Source organism: Vanacampus margaritifer, chromosome 10 (assembly GCF_051991255.1).
Source record: "Vanacampus margaritifer isolate UIUO_Vmar chromosome 10, RoL_Vmar_1.0, whole genome shotgun sequence".
NCBI classification, from domain to species: domain Eukaryota; kingdom Metazoa; phylum Chordata; class Actinopteri; order Syngnathiformes; family Syngnathidae; genus Vanacampus; species Vanacampus margaritifer.
Window position 1 is genome coordinate 10,049,913 of NC_135441.1, and position 22,670 is coordinate 10,072,582.

Sequence of the window (22,670 nt, forward strand, 5' to 3'; positions counted from 1 at the left end):
CCCTGTCCCCCATTTTGTTCACCAGTAAACCCAATACCTTGAATTTGGAATTCCATTGTATTTTCAACAAAGAAGTATTCAGTGAATGTGTATAGGAGAGACTGGTGGGATTCAGTACCTCCAACAAGGTTGAGAACCACTGCTCTAATGAGATGTACCCGGCCCTCATTGCGGTTTCACAGTCCCGCTATTTTGCATTTGTTCTGGAACGTAACCCCTGTGTTGGAGTGGGATTTACTGTAGTTTACTCTGAGCATTGATATGTACTTTATTGGAACACATTCATGAGTTGGCAAGTCCAAGGTCTTGTAAAATGGTTGTAATGATTCTAGATGATGTCATAAATCTTAGGGACCTGTGTAACGCTACTCCTTAAATGTGTTAATCTTGCAGCTAAATACAAATCTCAATTGCCTCAGATTATAATTTAACACTTTTCCTTCCGGTGCGAATGTGTCTTCAACTACATCTGTGTCTTGCGTTAGAAATACACTGCACAACCACACTTATTCCTATGGTTGTCAATCATCTTTTGCAATATATTTGGCAGTGGCCAGAGTATTCTCCTTTTCCAACTTAAATCCAAATGAAAAAAAACAAACAATTTACAGTATTTTCCCCAGTAAGTCATATTGTGACATCTTTGATTTTCTATTGTTAACATAGTTATTAAGAAAAACACACATCCTTAAGAACACTCTTGACACAGACGGACGGGAAACCTGAGACATTGTCTTGACTCATGATGTGCCGGACTGTATCTATCCTCCCTGCTCCCCCTTAAGTGCTGTGGTGCAATAATTCTTGGCAATTCCTGCATCAGGCTTCGCTTCTCCTCACTAACGTCTGTCTGTCTGTCTGTCTGTGTGTACATGTGTGTCTGCCTGTCACTTGACTCTTGATGTTTTGTCACTTGCTGTTGTTACATGAATGCCCAATGAATGAATGATCAATAGTTCTTATTAGCCTTATGAAAGACCAGTAAATGTTCCATTCAAATTCTATATTGAAAACCAAACATGAACAATCTGTAAGCCTGTAATCAATTAAGAAACTTCAGTCAAATGCCCGTTCCAAGTACTTAATGTGAAGCTTGTTGTCATGTTGAGTTGTCATTGTGCTGGAGTTGTTCCGTATACATATTCAAGCCAAATGGTCAAAAAAAAAATAGTCATGAGAAGGCTGGGTTTGCCCCTGGAGAACCCACGGGGTCAAATTTGGCCCCTATAAATAATTCTGCTACTCAAATAACAAAGACCTTTTTTTTATTTTTTTTATACAAATTTAACTTCAAAAGTCCAGAGTGCCACTTCTGACCCCTGCATGGGGCCATCTAGTGGATGAATATTGCACTTACATGAGCCAGAGTGGTATATTTTGATAAATTAGCAACTCTGACCTAGTTAAAAAAAACAAGGGTTGAAATTGAAAAAACATATATTTTGGTGTTCAGTGAACTTATAGCAGTCATTTACTATATAATTCATAATTTTCCAAAGAAGAAAAGGGTTCTTGGGTTCTCCAGGGTTAAATATCAGTGCTGTGTAGTGTCATTACGTTTAGCAGTCGGTAGCTATCTATACAGTAAATGTCATTTGCTTAACATTGATCAACTAACACAAATGCTATCCAATACAACAGCTGCATCCGATATTATACTTTAAAAAGATAATGCTCAGTTTTGATTGACATCATCTGAGAGCTGTTAATTTCACTGTGTTTTATAATATTTTGGTTACCTCAATTACATGAGTCAAATATATTCGGAATGGCTTTCAGTATTGTGCAGTACAGTTACCCACCGCAGACTACAACCACAATAATGACGCTGGTGTCGAGTGGCATCCTCATACCTACAAAATTATCATTTTTCAGGAAGAAATGGCACGACTGTTTAAACATGAACATTGCATCATCAAAGAGAGAAAGCCATTCGCAACACTTCAGATAGATCAATAATTTGTAAACGCACACACATGTGTGGACTGACCAATATTATAGATTTGTGGTGCTAAATTTTGACACAGGAGTTTTGGCCCGGGTGTCAGCGACGAGCAAATTATCAAGTGAATACCTCTGTGACAGTGTCGGCAACAAAACCTAAATCTCTTTAGAAAATTACTGATGTGACGTCTGTATGTCTTGAATACCATCATATTGTACACGTTCCTGCCTATTCGTTTGAATGTGTGCGTGTTTATGTTTGGGCGTCGGTCTTTACACTTGCTTACGCATTTGATGTAAACTTCAATGATGCTTGCTTTCTCACACGTGTACACGTTTGTGCTGTGTGTGTGTGTGTGTGTGTGTGTGTGTGTGTGTGTGTGTGTGTGTGTTCTCCTTCTCACCTCAATGTGTGTCCTTCTGCAGGACATGGTCCCAATGGCCTCTCCTGCTTTCCTTCTCTCTCTCTTTGTAAGTATGCAGGTTATTAATCAGATCTCACCAGAAGCAGGCCACGGTCCGCACACGCTTTTTGTCATCACAACCACCTCATCATTTCTTCTCGTTTTCTCTTTTCAGTTTGACATTTTTGGCATGACAGGAGTGTACTGAGCCATAATATAGAAGCTAGTCAAAGTTGGGGTGGGAGGGGATAGGGTTATAGTTAAGAAACTAGTAAATACTCTTACAAATGGACATTTCTGTTTTTAATGGTCCTGAAAGTGCTCCATTGTGGGATTGCAACAGCAGAGTGAAGAGCAGCCGCATGCAATAAAGTTGATTATCTTCAAAATAAGAAATCTACAAAAATTAAGCAACATTTTTGCAGCTTTTTGGACATTATTGGACCGATGAAATTAGTGAATCATATTGAATTTATGTAAATTTGTAAATTTGAAGTAATGTCCTGTTTCTGAATAAAAAGATATTATAAATAAAAAAAATAAATGCAAAAAAAAAAAACATTGCTGGTGTTGGACCAAATCCTTGTACCTCCACTATGGTCACTTTTCAAGAGACACCAAAAATTAAAAAAATTTAAATTAAAAAAATTGTGACTTAGGAGGTGATCTGTCGATTATTTTGGCGATTTGTTGATTAATCAGTGTAGGAAAACGCACAAATTAATTATGACTGAGTTACTGATTTGGTATGTAACGTCAGAAAATCAGCCAAAATGTTAATTGTTGGTTTCCAAAGTAAAAGCAGATGTTAAGATTGTTTTTGTAATTTATTTTTTATTTTGATTCAACACAAAGATAATCTAGCTTTCATAAAGACTGTAAAAATCTGAGAATATTTACTGTGGAGTGTCTGAAATTCCAAGGTTTGTTTATTTTAGATTAAACAAGGTCAATTATCAAAAATAATGATCAATTAATTTGATAATTGATTTTTTTTGTCCATTGATCATTGCGCCTCTTACATTTTTATTGTATTAAAAAAAATTAAGTTAAACCCCTAAAGAGTTATTTATAATTATAAATAATAATTTCTATGCAAAGTGCAAACCCAGACAGTGTGATGTTTTTGTTTTGTTTTTTTTCTTTCGGGAATTAACTGCAATTTTTTTGTTTCAGCAGAGCATTTGGGACTATATAAGTTTTTTTGAGCAGTACATAGATTTAAAAGGTTATCTGCCACGTGATGGCCAAGTTAGTCACCTTTTGACCCGTAGCGCTACTTGTTGCAACTCAACTGTCCTCACTGCTTATCACTGTTTGCATTTTGGGGTCTATGCATAGTTCACTTCAGTTAAATCAGATGAACTTCCATTAGCTGATAAAAGCAAGTATTGATTGATCGGTGTGTTGCATAATTTGCAAAATCTTCAGAAAACGTTGGCAGTTAGTTGCAACTCTGCATTGTGTTGACACGGCACTGACAAATTGAAGCTTTTAAGAAGGTGACAACCGCAGTCATTTGACATCGGTGGCCAACAAATAATGTGTCTGTTTTTTTTTTCTTAGTCCCCTGAAACATTCCATCATTGAACACGAACACGCACTTCAACTGTGCTGAATTGCACCGTTACGTTGCTTGCCGACAGTCCCGGCACACTGACCCATACCGCTCTCATGTGTATTTTTCCTGTCTGCATGATCGAATTATTTTTTTTCCCCTGAGTTGGATTTTCATTTATCATCATGTTTTTGTGTTCTCCATCTGAGGAGAAACCCCCCCAGAGGTGGAACTTCTTTGTGTCTGTGTGTGCCTCAGTTACATCCTCCCACTCTGTCCAGCTGATGTTTGACTCTCTCAACCTAAATGTTAATTATTTGTCTTGCTCCCCCCCCCCCCAATCCTCCCTTCTTTCCCATTGCCTCCTGATCTTCACCCCATCCTCCACTACAGGATGGCGGCACCAGAGGTCGCCGTAGTGCAATGGAGGCTGACCTGAAAATGAAAAAATAGACTGAGCAAGACCCACTGAGTCAAAGAAGATGGACAGGAGGTGGCTTTGGTTTTGTCGTTCAGTAGAGAGCGCTGTTGAGTGTGTAGGCCTCGTGTATTAGCACCCATGCTAGCGCATTTGTGCTTTTCTATAGATGAACATGCGGATGTGTTTACATAGAACAACATCAATTTACCGTACTCCTTCTGCAGTTAGCACCTAGGACCATTTTTAAACTTCTCGTTTGGTGGTGCATTCAAAGACATCTGAGATTGTGGGAAAAACTTGCTATGAAATTTGAAGACTTTTCCTGGTTTCAAATCAGTTTGATTTGTTTTTCTACTTGTTGACTTGAATATTGTCAGTTTTGAAGCAAAAGTGTTGAACTTTTCTCCATCCTTACAATTTTTATTATTATTATTTTTACATATACACAGAGACACAAAAAACGGGAACCTTTTAACAATCCAATAAAACCAAGAGTGATGGCAGAAGAATATTTTATTCATAGTAATTGAAACCTTAAAACATGCCATTTACAAGCAAACAATGATGGAATCCCCGCTGAGATGTCGCAGCAGTCAGTAAGGAATCTCAACAGCAGATTTTAATGGATTTGTACAGGAGGGTGTCATCATGACATGGCATGTTTTAAGGTTTCAATTACTATGAACAAAATATTTTTCTTCCATCACTCTTGGTTTTATTGGATTGTTAAAAAAATCTATTTTTTGTATCCCCCTGTATTTTGGAGAACTAAATGATTTGGAGTTGTTGATTGAAACTGTCCATTGTGACAACAATCATTTATTAGTGTTGAGTGAAAATGTAGTTTTTTGCACTTTGTTCAGTTTTGGACTCATGTTTTGTCAATGGCTTTGAACGCGCCACCACCAAAACCAGTTTCAAGTTGAACAGTCCACGTCCAAGAGACACGTTTGTATTCAAGGCTCTTGATTCATCAACATCTGTAACTAGGGCTGAACAATTTTGAAATATAATGAACTGTAATTGCAGTTCCCCCACCTTAATACTGTCATTGTGATTTCATAAGTGATCATTTTTTTCAAGGTCCTCATGTCACAATTTTTAATAAGGACAGGCAATAAATTATTCTGTATTACAACAAATGAGCAGATTTATTATACATAAATGTTTTAGTGTCATAGGTTAGATTTGCGCTAAAAGATAAAAAATGCCAAAATAAATATATATGCATAAATAAAAGTAAAAAATAAAAAATGAGACTCAAAAATAAGCGTGGCAATAAATATATAGATTTAAATATAAATAAGTAAATAAAAAGGCTCTCATATTTAATTATTTCATGCTGCAGAACCCTTTCTTCTTTGGAAAATTATGAATTATACATTAAATGACTGCTATAAGTTCACTGAACACCAAAATATATATTTTTTTCAATTTTAACCCCCTTTTTTTTTTAACTAGCTCAGAGTTGCTAATTTATCAAAAAATATATATAAAACATACTCCTAGGCATTCTGCAACATGATATGAAATAGATTACCATCTGATGGTTTGCTGAGAAGATGGTTTTGTTTGGATTGATTTCCAAAACAGCATGTTGCCAGCCATCTTGTCACCACCACTCTGGCTCATGTAAGTGCAATATTCATCCACTAGATGGCCCCATGCAGGGGTCAGAAGTGGCCCTCTGGACTTTTGAAGTTAAATTTGTTTAAAAAAAAAAAAGTCTTTGTTATTTAAGTAGCAGAATTTATAGAGGCCAAATTTGACCCCGTGGGTTCTCCAGGGTTAAATGAGGGGGTGGTCTTAAGTGTGTCTTGGGTTGTGGACTCCGCCGTTCCAAACTGCCTTTCGATGGTAGTGAGCAGGGCGGCAAACAAGAAAGTCTATTTATATTTTGTTGTTTTTATTTCCGTTTATGTTTATCCATCCATTATTGTAAGCGCTTAATCGTCGTAAAGCTTGGGGGGGGTGCTGAAGCCTATCTTAGCCGGCTTCGGGTAGTAGATGGCGGGGTACACTCCGAACTGGTTGCCACCCAATCGCAGGGCACACGGAGGCGAACAACCATCCACACACTCACAATCGCACCTAAGGACAATTCAGAGTGGTCAATTAGCCTTCCATGCATGTTTTTTGGAATGTGGGAGGAAACCCACACAGGCACGGGAAGAACATGTAAACCACCCAGGAAGGCCGAAGCCCGGACTTGATCTCACGTCCTCTGCACTGGGAGGTGGACGTGCTAACCAGTCATCAATGTGCATTTATATTAATATTTTTGTATTACATTTTTATTTTGGCATTTTTGGTCCTCCATAAAGTCAAATGAAAAGAAAAAGCAGTATCTATGTTAATTCAAAAAATTCCCCCTAAATTTCAGCCATTGCAATTTCAAACTGGCATTCTACAGGTACATTTTATGATTTAATTGTTCAGCCCTATAAGTAATGATCCCAAGACAGTTTTTTCCAACTGTGTAAAGGAAAGTGAAAGAGCCCAAAGATACCTTCCTGGACAAAATCAAGTCAAACCTTAATGGAGTGTTCGAAAGAGGAGTCAAAATGTGTGGAGTGAGTTTTGCTGAACTAGTGTTGATGTATCCAGTTATCACTTAGGATGTTGCCAGAATTTGTGGCGTGAGCCCAGACAGCTTGTGTAATGTGTTCTAGATGAAAGTAAGAAAACACGTTTTGTGCCCACGTGATGGACCATTTAGTTTGTGTTTGGGTAGCAGATACATGTATCATGTTTTGTTGTACATTTGTTAAATAAAAGATTGTTTTAAACTATGGAACTGTTCTAATTGCTGTACATTTGAGCAAATACAGAAACAGATTTCTTTGGAGCGTGCTTGCACTTTTGCTACTACACACAAAAAAATGTGTGAACAAAGCAAAGAGGATGGCATGGCTCAATGGTGGAGTGGTCATCTCCCAATTGGGAGGTTGGAGATTCGATCCTCAGTCTTGTGACCATGTTGAAGTGTCCTTGAGGAAGACACTTAACCCTAATCTGCTCCCAGTGGACATGGCAGTGCCCTGCCTGACAGCTGTTGTATAACGGGAGGCGTTTTGAAAAAGCACTTTGGGCCACAAAAGCAGTCTTTACCATGATATAATATTTCTTTTTGGACAGTATGCCAGTGTGTACCCCGACTTTGGCCCAAGGTCATCTGTCATGGATCTTGCGCTCATGTCAGACAAAAGATAAATCATTACCGTTTCTAAATCTGAAATTGAAGGTCCATGTAGCAGCTGCTAAAATAAACTGGAAAAGATTGTGAACAAAAGGCTTTATTTATCATAAATACAAATACCCGCCCCTTCCAGAGGGGATGCATCCAGTGTACACTTGAAACATTCTACAATCTCTGCAAATTAGCAGGTCAAGTTCACAGACACTCAATTAACAGTTTGATCCCTTTCTCGAACAAATTCAAACATTCAACTCTTACCAGTAAACATCAATTGGAACAAAATGCCAGGTTCAGTTCAGAACCTGATTTGTAAAACCTGAGCTTTAACATCCACATGTGTATCCACTGGTGGCCTCTGCTCTAGTTAAACTCATGGATGACAGGACTGGCAGAAGAATAAAGCTTCCTCTTTACCAGCTTATATTCTGGTCTCAGCTTTAACACTTTACTGCTGTCAAAGATGCGCTTGAGCGGTGGCCAGCCATCATTCATGTCCACCTTGAACACGACAGACAGTTCAAACGTCGGGGTGACACTCGAGTCGGGGAAAACACACCCCAAAGACTTGAGGCCGTTTTTGGTCTCCACGTAGACCCTAATGGAGGCGCCCCGCAGCCCGCATGGCTCATCCGTGCAGGAGCAAAGCATGTCACGGCCGACCCTGGTGGTCATGTGGCGGGGGAGAAGCAGCACCTTGCACTGGAGGATGGAAGCCTTGGCCTCTGTCAGGCAGCGCTCGATATGGCGCGTCAAGTCTTGTTGAAGGGCTCTCTCCTTGTGCTTCAGACCAGCATCCATGTTGGAAGCTGTGAAGGATAACATTAACAAGTTTATGTAGTCATAAAGACTATCCATCCATAATCTTTAATGCTTAACCTAAAGTTATACTGTATTGCATATTTAGGTCGAACACTTATGTGATTAAATATATTTTTTAAGTGTTTAAAAGTGCTACACAGATAGGAGCAAAGCAAACTATATTTGTATTTTTCCTACATTAAAATATGTATTCATCATTGCGGAGTCTCCAGAACAGAGAAACTGAATTGAACAGCTCAGCATGACATCAGCTGATTCAAGAAACGCATCACTTGCATCAGAAAGCGTTCGCTTGGTGCTCCTTCCGCTGCATATACTAGTTCGAAAATCCTCAGGTAAAACGCCGTAGTCGCGTTGTATCTTAAATTATTAAATATTACTAGTTTATATACTTACAATGCAAAGTGCTGTCGGTCTCGTCGCAACTGTCAATGCTTCCCCGTCGGGGCGAACTGCCTTCGTTTTGACGCAGCGATGCAATCTTGAAAAAGTACGTTCCTATCATGTCCGTGAAGCTTTCTTCCTCTCCCAAGACTGGCACCTTTTTTCCAAAAAAAAGAGCCGCTGTATAGACCATCGTGATTCCTGTTTGTACAATTCCGGTAGCTTGTCCGGACGTTTAGTTTGTTTCTTCTCCATGTACTGAATGAGCTGTGTCAAGTGAGAACATTGCGGAACATGAGAGCGTCCGAGCTTTTATAGCGGAGGCGTTCGTTGCATCAGCTGAACTCGGGTGTGTGGGCGGGGCTTAGAGCTGTAGAAACTAGAAAGTTCCCGAAGTGTCTCATGCATCTCGTCAGGACGTTACAGGCTCAGCAAGGTAAGAAGTGGCAACACATTTCGACCATAATCTTTTTCAGCAACTAGGAACATGAAATACAAAAATAAAATGTCAGAGAAAACGTATAATCACTCGTTTATGCAGTCAAACAAATTATTGACAATTCCGAGCTTAAGTCACATCACAAGTCAAAATGGCGGTCAACTCAGGGAAATGACCATTTATCTCCGTCCATTGAAAAGCATTGAACTTTTCATCATTGTAATTTGATTTGAATTTTGATATCAGAATGTGATGAAATGTCATTTGACTAATATGACATGACAATCTGCCTGGTTTGGTGGACACCCTGTATATTCATACGATGCAACACTACAAAAATCAACAACATTTTAAAAATGGTGTTATGTGATACCACATAGAGGTTTAGCTACGAGAATCTGACATGAGGACGAGGGCAAATGTCCACTTAGGTATGGAAGTACGGTCGTACAAATAAATCTACTTGTATATTAAGACACAAGTGATAGCACTTAGAAAATACAATGTTGTTTTCCAGAAATTTTCACCAATTCACCCAAAATACACTAGAGCCCATATCTTTGCTTCTGTTACTGCTATAACAAAATTGGTGTCAAAGGGAGACATTTTTCGGGTCAAAGAATCCAACATAATGGAATTGCCTTCAAGTTTGATAAAGGAACGATTTTCTTCTTAGCATGACCATTTGGGTGTAATGCACAAAAGTCATCAGAGTGTTCCTGTTCTTCGAAAAATGTAGTAAAAAATTATTTAGACAGTACTTGTGTATTTTACAGTCTGTCACCCAAGGTATTTGTGGAAGGGATATCCACTTGTGTATATATAGGAAAGAATATGCAGTTGGTATCTTTATAGACCTAAAAAAACAAACAAACAAAAACACTTTTGCTAATCTAGATCACTACTGAAAAAAATTATAAAGATATGGTGTAAGAGGGTTGTCGCAAAAATGGATGCAGAGTTTCTTGGATGACTGATGTCAATATGTTCACTTTAATAGCCTTATATCTATGCTATTAAAGGTGACTTGTGGGGTACTTGGGGTCCTAAATTATTCATATATTAATGATATATGCAATGTTTCTAGAATACTGTAATATATATGCAAAAATCTTGAACACCTTCTGAATACTGTTGAAAGTGAACTGAACACAATGAAAAATTGGTGTGATGTTAATAAATTATCCCCCAAAAAATTGAAAAAAATGTGTCTGTGTTACTAAATAAATAACAAAACAAATGAAAATTGTGCATTATATTGAGATAGAAAGTATATATAATACTAAATTGTGTGTGTGTGTGCCCATTGGTGTACCAGGTGTAATGAGGCCAAAAAAATACTTCTATTGTTACTTCCCATTTTGGAATCATTTACCACATATTTGTCTATTCAAACCCTATATACTTGTATATTTATTTGGAATCTAAGTTAACAGTATAGTTTGGTTCCTGGTGCGCCTCTATAAATTTCGAAGTGTAATTAAAAAGTGTGATGACATGTGGGGGTTAAGAATTTACTGTTTTGGCCTACTGGCTGGATCTAAAAATAGAAATAGCACCTACGATTCAATATCTTGTAGGTCCGCATACATTTTTGTTTTTCCTGATACAAACGTGTAATATAAAAATTTAAGATAGAAGCTTTTCTTTTTACAGTAATGATCTAACAACAATGTTCCCATATGTTTTTACAGCTCTTGAAACATTGTGGAAAATTATTGCCATTGTATTTGACGATCTGCCTTTACACAAGATAGCGGCGTGGTTGTGATTGCCCCAACCAAGTCCAGACTTGTGACGTGAGCCCTGACTTACTCACAGGTGAGTAACACCTGTCTGACTCACAAATATACATCCATTAATTCCTTGTTGTGTGTTTTGCGTTACCCCTTTTCTGTAATTATACTAAATTGACTTTAAGTTCACCCCACAACTGTCAGTATCACTTTTTTGCAACATGGCACCTTTCAGTCATGGATGCCGCTTAAAAAAAAAAAACATGTCGCGAGGAAAATATTACCTACGTAACATTTCTAGGTGTACAATCATGAAGTCCGTATGTGGAAATTATGTGGAACAATATGAATCACCAGGCTGCTAAGTCACCGACTGTGAATATTTTCCTCCTTTGACTGATGAAGTAAAAAGTTGTTTTTCTCAGAGAATTACAGCAGAAATGATGGAATACAAGTATTGATAAATACAATTATAGTAACACAACTTTTCTGTATATCTGGATTATAAATCTCCATCAAGCAATCTATCTTTAAAGTGAACGGCACGGTAAAAAGATATGCGCCCACTCACACAACAGACAACTTATGTAGAAATGTCTGGAATGACAAAAACAAGACCCAGCTGTAGTTGCTAGAAGATGAACAGTGCCTTGAAACACGTTCATCAAGGTGTGCATAAAAGTTCTTAAATATCAACTTTTTATATTTATATTATGAGCTGCCCTTATGTCATCAGGGAGACTTTTTGACAGGCGTGGACCATAATTAATTAATTAACTCCTAAGAAATGTCTCTCAGTCTTATTGCATGAACAAACACAACCAGCTCTATATTTTTAAATGTTTTTTAAAGTGTCTATTAATATTCTCATTTACAGGACATTGAGCGGGCATTTTTTTTTTTTAAACATTAACCAAGGAACCAGTGGAGAGCATCATAACTTGCCAGATCAGATTATTCACATGAACAAAAAACACTTCTGATCTCCATGTAATGATTTTTTTTTTTTTTTGAAATACACTCACAAAACAAAGTACATTGTTTAGAAATGTTTTAACTCGCCGCTCCAACCAGTATCAAACCCACAAAGCTCCAATCATCCCATATCACAAAGAGAATGATTAAACTGGCTTGTTTAGTTCAAACCGGAAGACTGACACTCATTGTTGGAAGAGCGTCAGCATGTCAGCTGATGTCAGCTGCTTACAATGTCATGATTGGTGGAGAACAAGTCTGACCTGTCTCAGTAGTTATAGTCATCCCTCTTTGTGGAAATAAAAAAATCACTTTACACAACTGCAAATGGTCAAAACAAGCGCTAGTACTACAGTAAATTTGCAAGAAATATTACTATTAAATGGAAGAATTTAAACATCCATCCATCCATTTTCTTAACCGCTTTTCCTCACAAGGGTCGCGCGGGGGGCACTGGAGCCTATCCCAGCTGGCTTTGGGCAGTAGGCAGGGTACACCCTGAACTGGTTGCCAGCCAATCGCAGGGCAAGAATTTAAACATTCAGTCCAAAATTAATGCGCTAGTCTATATTAAAACATCTCTATTAAATAGCTGTATTTATTTATTTCAGGGCCAAGGAGGCAATTAGTCCCCCTTCCCAATGGGGTCCGGTGCTGCTGTGAGGTAAAAAACATGCTCCATTGTTTGGAATTGATCTTGTAAACTAGATGAACAAACATAACCCCAAATGAGCTTCTCAATGTAGTATTGTATCGCATAAACTGGGCCTGAAGCATAATGACACGTCTGATGCAAGCTTACAGAGCAGTTGCATTCTGATAAGCAGGTGTGGTGTCAGGTGCCTTATCAGGTGACTGTTTTTGTTTCTGTACTTAATAGGATACATTGTTGTGCTTCCTGTAATGATTATTTCATGTCAACAATCTTTATTCTTGAATATACTGTACGTACCCGTATATTTCTTCATCCACAATGGATTACAAATGAATTAGGTCCAGAATAAAGTGCATGTTGACTTATATGATCATTTGTACTGTTGTTGTTCTTATATACTCCGTGAGCTTTTGAATTTGGGACCAGACATTTATTACAATGTTTCAGTCATCATTTTAAGAATTTGAAGGCAGTCAGCATGGACACATTTAATTAATCCCAGGGGCATTTCTCTTCAAAAGCAATCATATAATTTTGTTTGACAGTGGTTGGCTTTATTAAAAATGGTTAAGATGATATTAACACGTTTTACATGTAAGCGCCTTTTGAGGCCCCCAAGGACACCACAGTGCATCAATAATCTAATGAAACAGAATTATACAAAATAAAATAAAAATTACGAGGAAGCGCATGAGTGAAAGTGAGTTCTTGAACAGGCATGTTTTAAATTTTGCGATAAAAGTGGGGAAATAATCTGAGTTGCGGAGGTCTGGTGGTAAAGAAGTCCCAAGCAGGGGAGAAGAGCGGTCTGCTTACCACGGTGCTGGATGAAGGAAGAGGAAGTGAGGGTGCGGGCTGGAATAGCAATATGGAGTAGGTCAGACAGATAACGCATCGCAAGATTGTGGATGGCCTTGAAGTGGTGCAGGAGGAGTTTGAAATTGATTGTTTGATCGGAAGACCAGTGGAGTTGCTGGAAGATGGGAGGGATGTGGTGGACTGAGGGGGTTTTGGTGATGGCAAGGAGTGCTGCACCAGTTGAAGCTTGTAAGGAGAAAGTTGCCATTATCAGAATGGGAGGTGACCAGACGGTGGCTTTATATGCTGAAGTATTAGGCGGAAACTGTTAAATGAGCTGTCCAAAATCACTTTGAATTAATCTCACTGTTTATGAACTAAATGTCATTCATGTCCTCTAAACCAGGACAATTGAAATGAAACAAACTGTATTGTAGGCCCTACGATTGACCGATACAGGGTGCACCCTGCCTCTTGCCCAAGGCAGCTGGACTAGGCTACAGTGAATGAATGAAGCTATTGGCCTCATTGTTCCAATACTTGATACTACTCTGTTAATGAAAGGAAAATAATAATAATAAACGAAAGAAAAAAAAATAATTACAGGGTTTTTCCTGGCTCAAAATGATGCAGAGGTGGTATCATCATGACTATGATGGTGACACAACGAGGCTGTTTTGGACTCAGACGCAGAGGAAGAGGTGGAGGGTAAAGCAGCTTTTAATTAACAAAACAAAAGCTCTTCAATGAGAGAGGAAAAATAAAGACTATACAAACATTAACTGAAAGCGCTCCAAAAGGGAGGAAGTTCACAACTACATTCAAAAACAAAAATCACTCTATGACTAAACAAAACTAAGATATACAAAATTACAAACAAAGGTTCTCTCACGAGACAAGGCAAATAAAGGCAACTGGATATCAAGGCTGTGGTCTATGGCAGGCTTCAGTGGCTCAAACGAAAACACTTCGGCACAAGACAGGGAAAACGCAGACTATTTAACACATGAGGGTAATGGGGAACAGGTGGAAACAATCAGGGATCAGGGTTGACACAGACACCACACGAGGAAGGGCAAGTGACCTGAAACGAGAGGAGTCAGACTTTTCACAATAAAACAGGAAATGACAAGACACCCTCACCGCGGTGTGACAGTACCCCTCCCCCTAAGGCCGACTCCTGACGGCCCAGGCTGGTCAGGATGATCCCTAAAAAAGTCTTCAATTAGAGAGTCATCCATGATGAAGCGGGAAGGTATCCACTGTCTTTCCTCGGGCCCATACCCCTCCCAGTCCACCAAGAACTGCCTGCCCCGGCCCCGCTTGCGGACGGCCAGCAATCGCTTGACTTTGTAGACAGGCCCCCCCATCCACAATCACAGGAGGCGGCGGGGGCGTAGGAGCCGGAACCAGAGAACTCTCCTTGACTGGCTTGACTTGGCTTACGTGGAACGTTGGGTGAACACGCAAGGACCGAGGCAGGCGAAGACGGACCGCGGCCGGGTTGATCACCTTGGAGATGGGGTATGGGCCCACAAACCGAGGCGCCAACTTTTGGCATGGCACCTTTAAATGCAGATGTTTGGCTGACAACCACACTTTGTTCCCTGGCTGGTATACTGGAGCAGGTCTCCTTTTCCGATCCGCTGCTCGCTTGCCTCTGTCCCTCTGGCGCTCCAGAACCTGCCGAGCGGCTGCCCAGACGCGATGGCAACGACGGACCAAGGCATGGGCTGAGGGAACAGAGGCCTCAGACTCTAGGTTAGGAAAAAAAGGAGGGTCGTATCCAAAAACGCATTTGAAGGGGGTGAGTCCAGTAGCAGAGGTGGGCAGGGAGTTATGGGCAAACTCAACCCAAACCAGGTGTTTGCTCCACGATGCCGGGTTCTGAGATACAAGGCACCGTAAACCGGTTTCCAGCTGCTGGTTGAGACGTTCCGACTGACCGTTAGCCTCAGGGTGGTACCCTGAGGTTAGGCTGGCTTTGGCGCCTATTAGGCGGCAAAATTCCTTCCAAAAGCGTGACACAAACTGGGGCCCCCGATCCGACACAATGTCTCTAGGGAACCCGTAAACTCGAAAAACGTGTTTAATCATGACCTCAGCCGTTTCCTTGGCTGAGGGAAGCTTTGACAAGGCTAAGAATCGGACCATCTTAGAAAATCGGTCAACTACTGTGAGAACGGTGGTCTTTCCTTTGGAGAGAAGAAGTCCCGTGACAAAATCCAGGGAAATTTCAGCCCATGGTCGAGAAGGAATGGGAAGAGGCTGTAGCAGACCCATGCGCGATCTGGTGGATGTCTTGTTTCGAGCACATACCGAGCAGGCCTCGATGTACTCCCGGACCTCCGGCTCCATGGAAGGCCGGGAGATGGCGTAAATTGTCCGTCGAACTCCCGGATGACAGGATAGAAGCGAGGTGTGACCCCAATGGATCACCTGTGGGCGCAGCTGCTCTGGAACAAATAGCCTATTCGCCGGGCACCCTTTTGGTGGGGTTGCCTCCCCGTTGGCTTGTTTCACTTCTCTCTCGATAGGCCATGTCACGGCTCCAATCACACAGTCCGGCGAAAGGATGGTCTCTGGTTCCTTAGTTACAGGCTCAGGATCGTAGAGACGGGACAGGGCGTCGGGTTTGACGTTTTGGGACCCTGGCCTGTAAGTGAGAGAGAAGGAAAACCGATTGAAGAACAGTGCCCATCTGGCCTGGCGTGAGTTGAGTCTCTTGGCTTTGCGTATATATTCCAGGTTCTTGTGATCGGTCCAGACCACGAATGGATGCTTTGCCCCCTCAAGCCAGTGCCTCCACTCTTCCAGAGCAAGCTTGACGGCCAGAAGCTCTTTGTCCCCAACGTCATAGTTCCGCTCGGCCTTGGATAATCGTCAGGAAAAGAATGCGCAGGGGTGCATCTTTCCATCCTTCTCTGCGCGTTGAGACAGGACAGCTCCGATCCCCTCATTGGATGCATCCACTTCCACCATGAATTGCCGCTGTGGATCTGGTACTATGAGGATCGGAGCTGTGACAAATCGTTTCTTGAGTTCTTCAAAAGCGGCTTCAGCCGCCGGTGACCAACTGAACCTCACCAGAGTGGAGGTGAGGGCATGCAGAGGGGCAGCTATTGCGCTGAACCCTCTGATGAAGCGTCTGTAGAAGTTTGCGAACCCGAGGAACTGCTGAACCTTCTTGCGGCTAACAGGAGTGGGCCACTCCGTCACAGCCCTAGTTTTAGCCGGGTCCATCTGAACCCTCCCCGGAGCTATGACGAAACCCAAAAAAGAGACGGTTCCAGCATGAAAGACGCATTTCTCGGCCTTAACATACAGTTTGTGCTCCAGCAGTCTTTGAAGAACCTTGGAAACATGGATCTGATGAGTGGCTAGATCTGTCGAGTATATGAGTATGTCGTCTAAATAAACATATACAAACTGGTCCAGAAAGTCTCTCAACACGTCATTGATCATGGCCTGGAACACTGCAGGAGCGTTAGTGAGTCCGAAGGGCATGACCAGGTATTCATAATGGCCACTAGGTGTATTGAACCCTGTCTTCCACTCATCTCCCTCTCGGATCCTAATGAGGTGGTAGGCGTTGCGCAAGTCCAATTTAGTAAAGATCGTGGCTTGTTGGAGATTTTCAAAGACGGAGGACATGAGAGGAAGAGGGTAGCGGTTCTTTATCGTAATGTCATTAAGGGGGCTATAGTCTATACATGGCCGTAAGGAACCATCTTTCTTCCCCACAAAAAAGAAACCTGCTCCCGCTGGTGATGAGGAAGGACGAATCAGTCCAACCTTCAGAGAAGTTTCGATGTAATCCCTAAGAGCCGCCTTCTCTGGTCCTGAAACAGAATATTGGCGTCCCTTGGGAATGGTGGAACCAGGAATCAGTTCTATGGCACAGTCATAGGCACGATGGGGTGGGAGCGACATGGCCTTGGTCTTGCTGAAGATCTCCTGGAGGTGATGGTAGCATGGAGGCACAGCACTCAAATTCGGGTATTCTGCGTCTGTGAATGATTTGACAGAAATGTGATCAACCGTGGTGATGTCTACTTCTCGGTTTGGTGAACCAATCCCATGGCTCACACAATTCTTTCCCCATCCCAGAACTTCGCCAGTTACCCAGTCTACATGGGGATTGTGTTTACACAACCAAGGGTGTCCTAGGACCAGGGTCCGTGAAGGAGACTGAAAAACGTGAAAAACTAGGTGCTCCTTATGTTTGCCGACTTGGAGCTGGATGGGTTCTGTGATGTGCGTAATAATAAATAGTTCACTTCCATTCAGGGCCCTAGCCTTAATGGGCTTGATTAACGGCTCAGTCTTGGCTCCTAAATGTCTCACCAGCCCCCAGTCAATTAGGCTCTCGTCGGCCCCAGAATCTATCAGGGCATAGAGGTCTGTGGGAGTGGTGTGATGGTTGATCCTCACTGACGTGAGTCTGCGTGGAGCCGCCGCCAGAGTCGTGACTTGACTCACCTCTTGGGTCCTTTTGGCTGGGCAGGCGACCACGAGGTGATCTCGGTTCCCGCAGTAGAAACACAGCCCTTCCCGCTGTCGACGCCGTCTCTCCTCCAGCGAGATCCGCGCTCTGCCCAGTTGCATGGGCTCTTCCTCTGGTTGCGCGGGAGCTGGTTGGCGCTGAACTGACAGAGATCCGAGAGGAGCTGACCCCCCTGATGTTGAGAAGCGCGGGAAACCCTCCATTGTCCTGGTCCGGCGAGCGCGGCTCTGCGTCACCTCCTGCAGCCGATGATCCGTCCGTATGACCAGGGCGATGAGGGAGTCCAAATCCGGTGGAAGATCGACTGCGATGAGAAGCTCCTGGATGGACGTTGTCAGGCCCTTGAAAAAAACGTCGTAGAGCGCCGTGGTGTTCCAGCCACTCTCTGCCGCAAGAGTGCGGAAGCGTATAGCATAGTCACTCACGGAGTCCCTTCCTTGGATCAGACTGCTTAGCTGCCGGGCCTTTTCTCGGTCGGAACAGGCTGGGTCAAAGACTTCCTGAAGAGCGGCTCGGAATTTCGGGGCGGAGCTGCAAAGTGGGGAACAGCGGGCCCACTCTGCCGTGGCCCAGGCTCTGGCTCTTCCAGTCAGGTGAGAGATCATGAAAGCCACCCTTGAACGATCTGTGGGAAAAGCCTGGGGGGAGTACTCAAAATGAATGTCACAGTCTGTTAAAAAGGCCTTGCATTGTCCTGGCTCTCCAGAGAATCGCTCAGGAGAGGCTAACTTGATCCCTGATCCGGTATATGGCACGGGTAGGGTCGGCAAGGTAGCTTGAGTCTCTGGCTCGGCCGGAGGGCTATTGGTGCGACTTCGAGCACCCGGAATCTGAGCTGAAAGCTCAGTCATTTGCGTTGCCATGGCGGTCTGAAACTCCTCCTGTCAGCGTAGACGGGCATCCTGAGCCCGCAAAGCTGCGATCCATTGCTCTCTTTCTGCTGAGTCCATGCTGGCCGAAGTGTTCTGACACAACGAGGCTGTTTTGGACTCAGACGCAGAGGAAGAGGTGGAGGGTAAAGCAGCTTTTAATTAACAAAACAAAAGCTCTTCAATGAGAGAGGAAAAATAAAGACTATACAAACATTAACTGAAAGCGCTCCAAAAGGGAGGAAGTTCACAACTACATTCAAAAACAAAAATCCCTCTATGACTAAACAAAACTAAGCTATACAAAATTACAAACAAAGGTTCTCTCACGAGACAAGGCAAATAAAGGCAACAAGGCAATTGGATATCAAGGCTGTGGTCTATGGCAGGCTTCAGTGGCTCAAACGAAAACACTTCGGCACAAGACAGGGAAAACGCAGACTATTTAACACATGAGGGTAATGGGGAACAGGTGGAAACAATCAGGGATCAGGGTTGACACAGACACCACACGAGGAAGGGCAAGTGACCTGAAACGAGAGGAGTCAGACTTTTCACAATAAAACAGGAAATGACAAGACACCCTCACCGCGGTGTGACAGATGGGTGTCACCAGGTATCAGTATCCGTACCAATACCTGTCTTATTTTAAGGTATCGGTACTCGCGACGGTGACCTTTACGAATTATCGGCCGCCCTCCTGCAGCCATTTTACGATCAGGGACTAAAAATGTGAAATTATATGAATACAAAGTTGCCATTCATTTTTGCCATTTTTTAACTACAATCATTAAAAATGAATCCACTAGCACATATTAAATTGTAAATATAGTTCAGCGTTGTTGTAAAACACTATTATGTTTACTGTATAAACAGTTTTTATGACTTTGGCGATGGCTGGAGCGCGCCACCTCCTTCGGTATATAATAGTAAAAAAAAAAAATGGTGAAACACTGCAACTGCAGTTAAAATGCGTTGCTGCCGAGCTCAATCAACACAGCTGGAGCGCTGTGTTGAGCGATATCAGCGGCTCAGGCTGGAGATGGTGCAAATTAACTCTTTGACTGCCAGACGTTTTCAGAAAAGGGATGCTGCCAGTGCCAGCCGATTTAAGCATTTTGACTGATCTTTCAAGGTCCACAGAAAATGTTGTGTTTGGACTATGGAAACACACATACTACCAAATGAAAGATTGAACTCTCATCTTTCATCAGAAAAAAAGTTTGTTTCTACCTTATTCCGTTTTTCAGTAATCAACAATAGAAAATGGTTAGTTTCACCGAAATGCTCTGTTTTGAAACAAAAAACGGAGAAAACAAGCTTTTTGTGAAACAATGTTATTTCATGCACTCTAGTGCACTTCTTTTTGTCCATGAATGAACAAACACCTAAATAGTGCTTTACGTCTGTAAAACACTACCACCAACAATGAAAAAGTGTTTTTTCATAGCAAAATACGTTTATTTCCATTCAACAGTGTAACAATTTGACAAAACAATTTCGCAAACTATTTACAAATGTGTGCAACTGTGGTACTATTTACAATTATGTGGATGTTTCAAATACAGTTTTTCTTTTTGTAACACTCCCCTGCGTGCAAGGAGACGGAGCAGGATTTGCACAACAGATTAGTTTCACTGCGATTGCCCCTTTCGCGTGCAGACGTTACACTTTCTTGACGGCCTTTTTTTCCGGGGAATAGCAAGTAGCAGAGTGTACCCACTCCTCCGATGAATATGCATTGGACTCGGGGCACTCTTCGTCGTCCGATTGAACGTCCGCCTGAGCGTGCTCGGTCGTGCTCCGCATTTTCCGGTGTTAGCATCGCTAGCCAGTGAGGCTTTATGACGTGGTCATAGCCGCCGCGTCAACGCTTCCAACTTCGGCGTCAACGTTTCCAACTTCGGCGTCAACCTCGGAGCCACCATCATCATCATCGTCGTCATCACTGTGCTCTTTAGCATTGGTCGATGAGCTGCTTGCAACCGGTCGCCATTGTTCGCTTCCTCAGCCATCTAGCTCCGCCTCATGTCTTCTACTGCCACGTCAACACTTCCAACCTCGGAGTCACCATCATCATCATCGATGATGATCATCGTCGTCATCAATGTGCTCTTTAGCACTGGTTGATGCTTTTCGTCTTTGAAAAAAATGCTCAAGCGTGAGCTGCTTGCAACCGGTCGCCATTTTCGCTTCCCATCCCCAGCCATTGTCCCCTCTCGCTCCGCCTCACGTCTTCTACTGACGCCTACCCAATCTTGTCAAAAGAGAGTCATTGCTGCCATCTAGGGGCCAAAAATAGTCATTAGGCTAACTAGATCTGCTTGAAACTTTCACCACAGCTGGCCAAGGCTTTCTTCCATCCGTTTCCAAAAAAATAAAAAATAAATTGGAGAACGTCTTTTAACGTCCTTGGCGGCCCTACGTAGGTTTTTACTAAACGTCATTTAACGTTTTTGGCAGTAAAAGAGTTAATTGGAGGTGGCCGCCTCTGAATTTTGTGCACAAGGAAAACCCTGAGTAATTATAAAGATTTTTTAAATTGACCTATGAAAAATATAGGCCCTACATTGTTTTTTATTTGTGGTTCAACAGAAATATTTTAAAATATAAACTCATGAAACATGCCGAGACAAAAATGATGGCCTCCGTAAGGGCATGTTCAAACAAGGTGTGTCCTCTAATTAGCATCACAGGTGTCTTCAAAGTTGTAAACAGTAAGTCAGCCCGATGAACGTGTGTCAGGTAGCCGCTGTGCTGTTTGGTGATATGGTGTGTAAACACACTAAATATGGACCAAACTCTCCTATGAGAGTTCTCATCGGAGATTATAAAGAAAATTGTAGACAAGTATGTTAAAGGTAAAGGCAATAAAACCAAAATGCCAAACTGCATGTTGACAAGCCACAAAACGTCCGTGAAAATGTCCGATGGACAGATAAGACAAAAGTGGACAATTTTAGCTAGGCACATCCGCTCTATGTTCACAGACTTAAAAATTAAGCAAGCCAAGATAGTCTCAAATCTTTATACAGGTGCGGTTCTGTTTTGTTTAATATGCCATTTTACAGGCAGATGGCGCTGTCACTGCTTTATTAAACTTTTGTTTCATGGTCGAATGATCACATTTGATCTGGTAGAGGTGCTGTTGCTGAAAGTACTACTGTATAGGCTACGGATTGCTCTATACTACACTAACACTAACCATTCTAAATTTGAGTTACCCATGCCAGGTACCAAATGACATGAGATAAAGATAATAATGGACAATTTTGAATTGCACCATCAGTAGGTATTCATTTTAAAATGTGATTATTATTGTGGTTTCAGCTCGTAGTGGCATTGAACTTATAATGTGAACTGTTTAATATTTGTGTTTTCTATAGTGTTTTGCAAATTTATTAGCCCGCCTGCCATAAATACTGTCCCTTTTGAATTGAGTAAGCTATCAACGTGTGTGTGTGTGTGTGTGTGTGTGTGTGTGTGTGTGTGTGTGTGTGCGTGTGTGTGTGTGTGTGTGTGTGTGTGTATATATATATATATATATATATATATATATATATATATATATATATATATATATATATATATATATATATATTGCAGTTGTCCTCTGTAGGGTTACCTGGAGCCTGTCCTATCTGACCTTGGCCGAAAGGACAATTTAGAATCTTGAATGAACCTGTACTGTAGGCAGAAAAATCCCAACAAGAAAACATGCAAACTCCACACAAAAAGTAGCTGAGATCCTAACCCCAAACCTCAGAACTGTGATGCAGACATGCGTTAATAACCACCTGGCCACTGACACTTACATGTGGAATTCCAAAATAAATTAACCTTTTTGTATCCAAATTTGAGACATCTCATCGTGTGACACTAACCACCAAAACATAAATAACTAATAAAAATAATAAATAACCCAGATTTAACTTTGTTAAGGTTCTCTAGTTCTCTTTCAT

The 22,670-nt window shown here is 41.7% G+C and overlaps 2 protein-coding genes across 6 annotated transcripts in view; one reads left to right on the forward strand and one right to left on the reverse strand.

Annotated features, from left to right (window-relative positions):
- brd8b (bromodomain containing 8b) overlaps positions 1-22,670 on the forward strand; it is a 49,967-nt gene that overhangs the window by 11,494 nt on the left and 15,803 nt on the right. Inside the window, exons 18-21 of one of the 5 annotated variants that reach the window (XM_077578603.1) lie at positions 2,371-2,415; positions 4,300-9,165; positions 10,863-10,989; positions 12,491-12,904. In XM_077578603.1, the coding sequence (XP_077434729.1) occupies positions 2,371-2,415; positions 4,300-4,359 (105 nt within the window). In that variant the 3' untranslated portion in view covers positions 4,360-9,165; positions 10,863-10,989; positions 12,491-12,904. Of the gene's footprint in view, positions 1-2,370; positions 2,590-4,299; positions 9,166-10,862; positions 10,990-12,490; positions 12,905-22,670 lie in introns of those variants that run through there. The other 4 variants (XM_077578606.1, XM_077578604.1, XM_077578605.1 and 1 more) reach the window with 4 other exon arrangements.
- LOC144059487 (DNA damage-inducible transcript 4-like protein) lies at positions 7,608-8,922 on the reverse strand. The gene is made up of 2 exons (XM_077578611.1): positions 8,742-8,922; positions 7,608-8,332 (listed from the first exon to the last, which is right to left on the reverse strand). Exons 1-2 carry the CDS (start codon positions 8,920-8,922, stop codon positions 7,887-7,889), a joined length of 627 nt encoding a protein of 208 aa, XP_077434737.1. The 3' UTR covers positions 7,608-7,886.

What these genes read in the sequence shown, in the direction of transcription:
- LOC144059487 (XM_077578611.1), bottom strand. Translation starts at nt 8,922, where the DNA reads ATGGTCTATACAGCGGCTCTTTTTTTTGGAAAAAAGGTGCCAGTCTTG. An exon ending in GACCGACAGCACTTTGCATT is followed by an intron (nt 8,333 to 8,741) that starts GTAAGTATATAA and finishes TATCCTTCACAG; the next exon opens with CTTCCAACATGGATGCTGGT.